The 12153-nt window shown below is 36.7% G+C and overlaps 1 protein-coding gene across 1 annotated transcript; it reads left to right on the top strand.

Moving 5' to 3' along the window:
* Positions 1-3493: 3493 nt before the first annotated feature.
* Positions 3494-3982, top strand: LOC147396413 (uncharacterized). Its single transcript, XM_086450116.1, has one exon. The coding sequence runs from the start codon at positions 3494-3496 to the stop codon at positions 3980-3982; it is 489 nt and encodes a 162-aa protein (XP_086306242.1).
* Positions 3983-12153: the final 8171 nt, after the last annotated feature.

Raw genomic sequence — 12153 nt, 5'->3', positions numbered from 1 at the left:
GATTAGGCTGGGAGGAAAAGGGAAAGCCACGCTAGTGATAGCTAAGAAACACACCCCTTATTTTGGGTTGGGGTTTAGACCTACGAAAAAGGATATATCGGATATGAATGATAAAAAGAGGAAACTTCGGTTAGCCAAAAAATAAAATTGTGAATTGAACGTCTGGAATCTAGGCAAAGTACCTCACATCAGTATTAACTTTCCAAAATCACAAGTCAGACTCGACTGCTTATCAGAACCACTACTACCAAAATCAATCAAAAAATCAAGAACTGTAAGTTTCAAGTCCAAACATATTCAAGAAGACTCAATTGTCAAGTCCCGACCATCCCTATTGAAAGGCATTATTGTCCTGTTTAATGGGGATTCCAGCAAAAGTCTATAAAAAACAACAAATGAGCCCGCAAAAGTGGAAGTCACTGTTAGCAAAGAGAATGATTCACTTTTTCCTATCAACATCGACTTGGCATCAGTCATCATCCCACCAAGTATGGAGGGGACCATACCCCACCTAGATAGCAGTCAACCAGAGGTAATGGTCATCTCCAAACCAGCAAAGAAACCACCTTCCCACTTCATCCACCCCGTCAGAGAAGGGGAGGTCTTGCACAATTGGGAATAATTCCCTTTAACCCTTGAGGTTGCAGTAACCTAAAAAAAACGTTGTTAAGCAAAGCTAATTTGCCCGAGGATCATACGAGCCCTCGTCCTCGGCGAAAAACTATTTTGAGGGTTCCCTATTTTTACTAATTAATCTGCATGATTGTTTTTCTTATTTCAGATATCCAAAAAGTAACAAAAAATAAATATTCCTCAAAAATAAAAAATCTTTCAAAATAACAAAATAATAGATATTTTCCAAAAATAAAAAAAAAAGTTTTTAAGGGATCTGTTTTGATTAAATGAGTACCCAGATTGAACGAAGTTTGGAAGGGACAAGTATAATTTTGTTCTCGAACTCGACTTTGACCTCATGGGGATCAAATAAGAGTCTAAGAATGAAATGAAGTACTCACCTAAAGAAATCACTTAGTAGAATGTTACGAGAAAGGTGCTTAACCAAACATTGAGGATACAGACTCAATCAATCTTAGTACCGAAGAAGACCCATGAATCGTCAAGATCGAAGCCTTACTGACACAACAACGAAAGGAAGAAATGATCGAACTCTTACAAGATTACCAAGACATATTTGCATGGTCATACATAAATATGCCTAGGTTAGACACAGATATTGTCGCCCACAAACTTCCAATTGCTCTCGGAAGTAAGCCGATCAAGTAGAAATTGAAGAGACTAAAGTCAGAATAGACCTTCAAGGTTAAAGATGAGGTCATGACGCAATTCCAAGCCGAATTCGTTGCAGTTTCTACATATCTCGAGTGGCTAGCCAACATCGTCCTAGTACCCAAGAAAGACAGAAAGGTACACATGTGTGTTGACTATCGGGACCTAAACAAGGCCAGTTCTAAGGATGATTTTTCACTACCACACATTGATACTTTAGTCAACAGTACAGTAGGGCACGGCATATTCTTGTTCATGGATGAATTCTCAGGCTATAACCAGATAAAAATTATAGGAGAAGACCAAGAAAAAACTACATTCATCACACCCTAGGGTACTTTCCACTATAAAGTCATGTCATTCGGGTTAAAGAGCGTAGGGGTAACTTATCAGCGTGCAATGACCATTTTATTCCACGACATGATCCATAAAAAATGAAGATTTACGTAGACGACATGATTACTGAGTTTGGTATAGAAGAAGACCATCTAGTAAATCTCAAGAAGTTGTTCGACTGGCTAAGGAAGTACTTTTTAAGGCTCAACCCAGCAAAATGTGTATTCGGAACAACATCGAGCAAGCTACTAGGGTTCATCGTTAACAGAAGAGGCATTGAGGTAGATCTGACAAAAACTAAATATATCCTTAAGATGAAGGCACCCATTTTGGAAGAGAGATGTTCAGGCATTCTTGGGGAGAATACAATACATCAGTCGATTCATTACTCAACTCACCCCTATCTATGAGCTAGTCTTCAAGTTACTCTAAAAGGACAAGCCAAAGAAGTGGAGCAAAGACTGTCAAGAAGCATTCGAAAAAAATTAAGCAATATCTGCTCAACCCACTAGTCTTGGTCCTCCCTTCCAGGACAACCTCTGCTGATGTCATCTCAGTGCAAGAGACATCAATAAGATGTGTACTAAGGCAACACGATGAATCAGAGCGAAAGGAACAAGCCATTTACTATCTCAGCAAGAAATTTACTGAGTAAATAGTAAAGTATTTGACACTTGAAAAGACTTGTTGTGAATTAGTATGGGCATCTCAGAAGCTACGTCACTATTTACTCGATTACTCGATCATAATGGACCTCTAAAAGTACCTTTTCAAAAAACCTGTGCTAACTGATCGCACTGCAAAATGGTATTATTGCTATCTGAGTTTGACACCACCTATGTCAGTCAAAAAGCCATCACGGGATAAGCCATCGTCGACCAACTACCCGAGCACCCGTTGTCCGATTACGAGCCATTGAAGATGAACTTTCCTAACGAATCTATATTACTTATTGAGATTGAAGACGATGACGAAGAACTAGGCTGGAAAATATATTTTGAGGGAGTAATAAATCAGAAAGGATATGGAATAGGGGCAGTCTTGATCAAGTTAGATGGGTCCTATGTACCAATCGCCATTAGATTGAAGTTCCAATATTCAAATAATGATGCAAAGTACGAAGCATGCATAGTAGGATTAAAAGCAACATTAGATTTCGAGGTAAATGAAATTGATGTATTCGGATATTCAAGCTTAGTAGTCTATCAGATGATTGGAGAATGGAAGACCCGAGAGCAGAGGTTGATCACTTACCACAAATACCTCAAAGAATTAACTTCAAGCTTCAATAGGATTTCATTCACATACATGCCAAGAGCTAAGAATTAATTCGTAGATGTACTAGTTACACTTGCTTCTATGATCAGTATTTCAAAAGACCTAATCATCGACCCCATCAAGATCGAAATTCAGTATGAGCCAGCTTATTGTCTACCCATTGAAATAGAAGAGTCCGAAGAAAAACCATGGTACTCAGACGTCATGGCATATCTCGAAGATTGAACCCTCCCATCAGATGCAACACTAAATGATCGAAAGAGCGTTTAAAAATTGATAGGCCAATTTTTCTTAAGCAATGGTATTCTATATAAGAAATCACATCATGATATCCTACTTAGATGCGTAGCAGAAGTAGAAGTAAAACGACTAATCGAGACTGTACATAGTGGAGTCTGCGGACCCCACATGAATGGTCATATGTTAGCTAATAAAATCATGAAGATGGGAGATTATTGGACAACAATGGAGAGTAACAACTATCAACGTGTTCGAAAATACCATCTATGCCAAATTTATGCCAACAAGATCAAATAATCCACCTTCAGAACTGCATAATATGACTACTCTTTAGCCCTTCTCACTCTGGGGTATGGATGTCATCGGGCAGATCTCGTCGAAAATTGCAAACGAGCATCACTTCATCCTACTTGCTATCGACTACTTCACTAAGTGGGTAGAAGTTGCATCCTACGCCAATGTCACCAAAAGCAACGTCCTGATGTTTGTCAAGAACAACATCATCTACCGATATGGACTTCCCAACGGAATAGTAACTAACAATGCTAAAAACTTCAAGAACAAGGACATGATAAAGATGTGCAAGGACTTCCAGATCATTCATCATAACTTGGTACCTTATAGACCCAAGATAAACGGAGTTGTCAAGGCAATCAATAAGAATATTAAGAGAATTATCGAGAAGATGGATGTTACATATAAGGATTGGCACGACATGTTGCCTTTTGCACTTCACGCTTATCGAACCTCATTTAGGACTTCGACTGGGGCAATGCCTTACTCATTAGTATATGGAATGGAAGCAGTTTTGCCTGTAGAAATCAAGATTCCCTCCCTCTAGATGTTAAAGGAAGCAGAGTTGGATGAAACTACATGGATTCAAGCTCGGTTCAATTAACTGAATCTGATAGAAGAGAAGCGCCTTGCAGCTATTTGCCATGGACAGATCTATCAACGACGAATAGCTCGTGCCTATAACAAAAAAGTCAAACCTAAAAATTTCTCGCTAGGAAACCTTGTTTTGAAGAAGATCTTGCCAATCCAAGAAGATGCTAGAGGAAAGTTTCAACCAAACTACAAAAGACCATTTATTGTTTAGAAGGTAATGACAGGAGGAGCTCTGATCCTTACAGAAATGGACGGACAAATCTTCCCTCAACCAATCAATTCTGACAATGTCAAGAAATATTACACCTAAAAATTAATCTACAGATGACAAAATGCCATCTTTTTTATCCTAAAAATAACCATCTAACCATAGTCAATAATTTTGAGCCATCACGTTCATTTCTTAACCTAAACTGGGACAAGTGAACAATACAAAATGAAACAAAAAAGAAAAAAAAAGGTAAAAAAGTCAAATCATCAAAATACTCCTAACCTACATGAGCATAAACTGTGAATGGTGAAAAATACAAAAAAAAATCAAAAAAGTCAAAAACTCAAACACTTGATCTTGAGCTCGACCCAAATCCTCAGCCTAAACAAGTTCGAGAGATGCTGAGAGGACACATAGATCACCTTTTAAAAATAAAAATAAACAAATCCCATCGACAGACCCAGACTTACCACTACCATTAACCTAAGCCAACGTTTCGTCCCACCAAAAGTCTTTTAAGATCAGGGAATGTGTTAAGGTGTAGACACCCCATTTTTGCATCCACCTGATTAATCAACTCGTCAACCCGATCGCAATGATTCCCAATGATGGGTGTGTATTCCATTGCTTTATTTTGTTACCCGATATGTTTCAGAAATCCGGATGAGGTATCTCGAATTGATAAAACCTTAGAAATCACGCTACGCTAGGACAATACGACCTCAAAAACATAGAAATCATCATCTTGCAGACAAAAAGAAGCTTCACGATAAAAATCACTAAAAATTGATCAAATTACCAAAATACCCCTAATCTCAAAACAACGTTAGAGCCTACGTTACGCTTAGGAAAACCCATTCGAACATATAAAATGACGAATCGGAACCAAATAAATCATTTCACCAATTTTAACAGAATTTGACAAAATTACTAAAATGCCCCTCATAAAGTTCACAATCATTTCACATAAAAATTTTCATAAATGACACAAACCAACATTCTCATTGAATTCCTTACGAAAAACCGATTCTAAAACATCCTAGAACATTAAAAACCGACTTGAAACGTGAAAAGTCCTCTCCGGGGGCAAAATGGTAATTTCACAATTTTCATAATTAAAAAATTCGAAATTAATAAATAAAATATTAAATAATTAAAGTGAAACATTGATGAAATTAATTTAAAAATTTGAACCTAAAAAATCGATCAATCGGACTTTCTAGGAAATTGTTGAGGGTTCGTGGGATATTTCTTTAAGGACCCCTCCATTTGGGGGTCCAAATAATTAAAGAAATAATGGAAGGGGGTTCTCCAAAAATTAAAAGTAAATCAAGCAAGACTGAAGTCAAGGTATTAAAGTCAATTAAGCAAAACTGAAGTCAAAATTAAAGTCAATCAAGCAAGACTGAAGTTAAGATATTAAAAGTCAATCAATTAAGACTAAAGTCAAAATATTAAAAGTCAATCAAATAAGACCAAAAGTCATAATAGAACTCTAATTAAATAATAACTCTATCTAATAGAGTTCTAACTTAAAAACAATTCTACCTAAAACAATTTTAATTAAAACACAATTCTACCTAAAATAAGTCTAACTAAAACACAACTCTAATTAAAAGATCTCTAATTAAACACTAACTCTATCCAAATCAACCCCTAAAAACATCTATAAATAGAGGTGCTCACACCCTATTTTTCAGATAAAATCATAAATCCTAAGAGAAGTAGGTCTAGAAGCTCTCCTAGCCCCCCATAAACCCTAGTTTTGGAGCCCCAACTCCTTACCTAACATCCCTCCTTCAATTTTAGTCTAGAAAACACCTAAAATCCCTCCAAAAACACCCCCAAATCCACAACAAACTTGAAGAGTTCAGATCCAAAAATAAGGAGATACCTTGATCTAGGAGATCCGAAGTCAAATCCGGAGACAGAACGAAGCAAGGGAGTACAGTACAAGGAGCTCTTTTTGTCAGATCTGAGGGAACAAAATCCTTGCTATCGGAAAGGTATGTAATTTTTTTATTTTTATCTAGGTTTTTAGCAATGTGATATATTTGGGAAGTTAGTAGAGACCGGCTTTGGCCGGGCGGGGTTGGTGCCTAACACCTTCCAACCCCGTAACATGATCCCCGAATTCAGATTTTTCAAATTTTAGTTCTTTTTATCCATGTTAGAGTCAGTTTGATTCCTAGACCACAATAACTAGGTGGCGACTCCCAAACCTCAAGAGTCAAAAGCGGATCCGCGCACCCCGCGGATCGAGGGCGCTTTCAGTGGCGACTCCACTGGGGACTATTGAGGATCAAACTTGAAAAACCCAAGTATGGGAGCATTGCCAAGATGACCTAGTTTTTTTTTATTTAATTAGATTTATTTTATTTATTTTTTCTCTTTATTTATTTTTTTATCTTGATTGTAGATGATTTTGGGTATTGCATTTTTTTTTCCAATTAAGGATCACTTTTTGATGACTCCTAAATAATGAAAGATTCAAATTAACTTATGAAAATGATGGAATGATGGAGGTTGGACAGAAATATTAAAACGTTTTTAGAGAATATTCTAGAGAGAATTAAGTCTGGGAGCCTCTTAATAAAATATAGATCTCGTCGAGTAGATTAATTTAGAATCTGAGTTCACTCAATTTCGTTATCGGAAGCCTTAGATATCATCGATGCAAGTTCAATCTGTAAATCTGAAATTATTTCTGAATGAAAGTTGGGACAGCAACGTTAAAACTTTTTTACAGAATATTCTAGTGAGAACTAAGTCTGGAAACCTCTTAATAAAACGTAGATCTCGTCGATTAGATTCATTTAGAATCTGAGTTCACTCAATTTCGTTATCGGAAGCCTTAGATATCATCGATGCAAGTTCAATCTATAAATCTGGAATTATTTCTGAATGAAAGTTGGGACAGCAACGTTAAAACTTTTTTACAGAATATTCTAGTGAGAATTAAGTCTGGGAACCTCTTAATAAAATGTAGATCTCGTCGATTAAATTAATTTAGAATCTGAGTTCACTCCATTTCGTTATCGGAAGCCTTAGATATCATCGATGCAAGTTCAATCTGTAAATCTGGAATTATTTCTGAATGAAAGTTGGGACAGCAACGTTAAAACTTTTTTACAGAACATTCTGGTGAGAATTAAGTCTAAGAACCTATTAATAAAATGTAGATCTCATCGAGTAGATTAATTTAGAACTTGATTTCACTCGATTTCGTTATCGGGAGCTTTAGATATCATCGATGCAAGTTCAGATTGTATTTTCCTAATTTACAGAAAATCTGAATTTATCTAATGTTGGCACAATTAATGTTCTTGAGAGTGAGCTCATCTCAACCATTGTCATTCTATCATCAATGTAACACCTATTGGAATCTCGATTTATTTTGGATCACCCAAAAGTGATCATTGATTGGACCTTAAAAATTATAAAAATTATGCCTATTGCAATGTTTGTTTGATCATTATCATATGCCATATTTATTGATTAATTTACCATGATCTTGCTTGAAATACATGATTGATGTTGATCGTAATGTTAATGTGCTTATGTGATGGGAATAATGTGATCTTAATTGAATATTCATATGATTTGAATGATTTTGGTTTTGATTAAATGTATGATTGGTTTGATTGGATCCATGGGCCCATTTGTTTAAAAAAGGTCCCGGGCACACCCCACCCTTTTTTGCACACACCACATGCACGTTTACTGTTTTACTCACTTACACGTCTCATTTAGCCAACGTGACACTAGTGCGTGGCCCGGTCTCTTCGGAGATGCGACGTCATTCATGAAATCCACAACTCCAGTCACGTACCTTAGGGTATATCAAACTGGGGGCATCAATACCATCTGATCAGGTGATTCTGAGAAGTATGTTGATGCACCCAGGCTGGAGCGACCTGAGCCTTTGACCTATTGTAAGCCACACAGTCACATGTCCCGATTGTCAACGTAGTACTAGTACGTGGTCGGTCCCCTCGTGGGATGCCAAACCATTTATGAAAGCTACAACTCTTGACTCGTACCCGTAGGTATAAAAGATAGTCTAAGTATATCAATTGTACTTATTGGTCAAAATCGGTGCCTAAGCAAGATCTTGCCCCGCTGTACCCTACTGTACGAGGGGGATAGACTACGTCTATTCTAGACGAGAGGTATTTAAGTGGGCCCTTGCTCAGCATTGTACGACACCTCTCAACTGGAGATCGAACTGGCTGTTTTTGGCTTCAGAGAAGTGAATTGAGGTTTTAGATTATCACCTATACGGTATATCAAACCAAGTCACCACGTATCGAAAGGTATATAGGTGTGCTTGGGCAAGGGTGGCTAGATAAAAATGCATTGCACGTAGTAAACCTAGAGTCTAGAAGCCTTCCTATAGGTCACGACCCGAATTGACTATGGGTGTTCCTGGGTTGCTTTATTCAATCCAATCAACAGGTAGGTGGGCAGACCGATCCAGAATAATCAAACAAAACCCGCAATATCGGTCCTACCCAATCGGTGAAATGTACTGATTAATTTGAACCACTTAAACCAGTTGACCCAATGGACAAATGGATCAAACTGATCAATACCAAATCAGTTGGACTAATTGGTTTCACTTTTAAAGATCCAGACCACTTTATCTAGAAAGATTCGATCTTAAGATCAAATTAATTTATCTGATCAAAGGTTCAATCCCAATCAGGGGTAGACCCGCATCTAACCTTTCTCACTTTCTTGGTCACTATAGACTTATGGTGCATTTGGATTTGATATTTTCCATTGGACTTGGGCTATTCTATATCGAAACTTTAATCATGTGGATAAGAGTCAAACCTTCAGAATCGATGGTTAATCTTAGGTGTCCCTAAACGTTCTAAACCCTCATCTGTGTCATTTTGGGTCATTCAAAAGAATCGTCTAGTCCAAGTACCAATGTCAAGTCTAAGTAGTCCATCCACCCAGAAGGACCTTCTCTCTTTGTAGATAATTGTCCCTGAGTTTTCTTTGAGTTTCAATCCAGTTTTTGTCAGTCTTTAGATCCAGTTAGTTGTCTCAGTTACATTAGCCTTTCTTCAACTTTCAAATTTTAGTCGAGTTTGTCAGTCTATGTTTTTTCAATTCCAATAAAATATAGAAGCTTATGATTATCATGCGTGTAATAATGATTTGAACATACAATCTAACATGAGAAATGACTTAAAGCTCACTAATCAAATTTGATAACTATTGGAATTAAAGAGTACACTCAAGAAGTGCAAATTGGTGATACATTATCCTCAGGAGAACATGAGAGAGTAGTAAACTTACTTGAGAAATTCAACAATGTTTCTTGCATGATCTCATAAGGATATATGGATGGATTGTATAAAAATATAGATCAAGACATAAAGTCGAGTGATTTCAAAGTCAAAGATTATTGGTCAAAAATGATATAGTTGAAAGCATCGACAAAGACACTAAGACTTACAAGTGGATCTACCAGGTTTCTCACTCAAAAGAGGAGAATTTTCATTCATAAGAGAATAAAAGATTTTCTCGAAGTTTTAGAGTTAGAAAACTCAATCATACTCGATTTCACAAAAGAAGACTGAAGAATATTCATTCTCAAAAGAAGACCTTGCTCGACAGAGCAATTCAGATATCGAATTCCTGAAACTTTGACCAAGTCAAGCAGCATTCACCAAAGGAGGCCTTCTTTGGTCGAACCATTTTCCTGTCTTACCAAGAAAAAGAAAACCTTCTTTAACCCCTTGTAGCCTCTAAAAAAATCAAATAGCCTATTTCTTTCTAAACCACACCAACCAACCTTGGGAGGGAATCTTATTATGAACTACGTTTTGACCTGATCCTAAAAGGAAAAAAAGAAATATTTGGGGTACGTAGGCAACCTGAGAAGTTTCTTCAGGCCCGGTCATTAAAAGAAAAATGTATTTTCTTAAGGAAAGTGTCATCCAAAAGAAAAATCTACTATTGAAATGTTCAAAAGAAAATAATGCCAAACTAAGGGCATTAGAAAAAAGAATCAAAAGAATTGATAAAAAGAAAAGAATGCCAAACTAGGGGCTTTTAGAAAAAAAATCAAAATAATTGATAGAAAAGAGATAATATCAAACTAGGGGCATTTTGGGAAGTTGAGCCTTATATCTTTTCTTTCTAAACCATATCCTAAGCCCACCTATTAAGTCCTCCTGAAGGCTAATTGACTCGGTTAAGGTGCAGGGAACTGAGAAGTTGTCGAGTTGGTTATACAAGATCATCAAGAAAAAAAGAGAAGCCCGCTAAGTCGAAAATCTGAAAAGGCGGCTTAGGCAAAATTTAGGGCATAACCATAAAAAAGAAAGCCTGCTAGGTTGAAAACCTGAAAAGGCGACCTAGGCAAAAATCAAGGCATCATTAGAAAAAGAAAAATAAAGCCCGCTAGATTGAAAATTTAAAGAGGCGATCTAGGCAAAAATTAGGGCATCATCAAATGGGAGGAAAGGTCCCGTCAAGAAGAAAAATTCAGAAGGAAGCTTGTGCAGAAACTGCAGTACCATTCAAGCCACGATATTTGTCTTTTAGCCAAGAGCTCACATCCGACAAAGACAATATTGAAGTCGAAGAAATCAGAAGTCATCTTGAACATTGTAAGATCTTCAAAAGTATGTTTACTTGTTCAAGTGTTCGCTAATGGAAGATGTAGAATCATCAACACTTTGAAGAGGAAGATCTTTTATTCTAATATTTATCAAGATTTTTTAAGTCCAGCTCAAGCATTTTTCAAAAGAAATTCGAAAGAAAATGATCAATTCTTTATTGCACATATGATAATCTTAAGAGTCTTAAATTTAAGAGAATGTCAGTTCTTCTATCTATCATACATCAGAGTCCATATTTTTCAAGCGTAATCCATTCCATCAGTCTCGTAGTCAAGTCCCAGTTAAAGCCAACCTTGAAACTAGGGGCATTTTTGAAGGTCATTTAATTCCAAAGTTTTTGTTCTTAATCACATGATAAAAAGAAAATCATAAAAAAGTTAAAAGTCCGGCGAAGCCCAATGATAATTACGAATCCAGATACATGATAAGCCAATAAAGGCCTGATCTTTCAAACTTTGAGCTCGATTTTGAATCATAGAATGAATTAATAGGATTGTTTAAGTTCCTATAAATCTAAGCTCGAGAAACGTGGCTTAGTAAATTCGAGTCTGAGAAGCGAGATTCCAACTTTTTGAATCATAGAATGAATAGGCTTTTTGAAATGCCTACAAACCTAAGTTCGAGTCCGAGAAACGAGACTCCAACTTGTTGAATCATAGAATGAATAGGCTTTTTGAAGTGCCTACATACCCAAGTTCGAGTCCGAGAAACGAGACTCCAACTTTTTGAATCATAGAATGAATAGGCTTTTTGAAGTGCCTACAAACCTAAGTTCGAGTCCGAAAAACGAGACTCCAACTTGTTGAATCATAGAATGAATAGGCTTTTTGAAGTGCCTACAAACCTAAGTTCGAGTCCGAGAAACGAGACTCCAACTTTTGAATCATAGAATGAATAGGCTTTTTGAAGTGCCTACAAACCTAAGTTCGAATCCGAAAACGAGACTCCAACTTGTTGAATCATAAATGAATAGGCTTTTTGAAGTGCCTACAAACCTAAGTTCGAGTCCGAGAAACGAGACTCCAACTTTTTGAATCATAGAATGAATAGGCTTTTTGAAGTGCCTACAAACCTAAGTTCGAGTCCGAGAAACGAGACTCCAATTTTTGAATCATAGAATGAATAGGCTTTTTGAAGTGCCTACAAACCTAAGTTCTAGTCCGAGAAACGAGACTCCAACTTTTTGAATAATAAATAGGCTTTTTGAAGTGCCTATAAACGTAAGTTCGAGTCCGAGAAACGAGACTCCAACATTTTGAATCATAGGCT

The sequence above is a fragment of the Akebia trifoliata genome, chromosome 8 (assembly GCF_017979445.1).
Source record: "Akebia trifoliata isolate Shusen 1 chromosome 8, ASM1797944v1, whole genome shotgun sequence".
In the NCBI taxonomy this organism is placed as follows: Eukaryota; Viridiplantae; Streptophyta; class Magnoliopsida; order Ranunculales; family Lardizabalaceae; genus Akebia; species Akebia trifoliata.
This window is presented reverse-complemented; position numbering and strand designations above follow the sequence as displayed.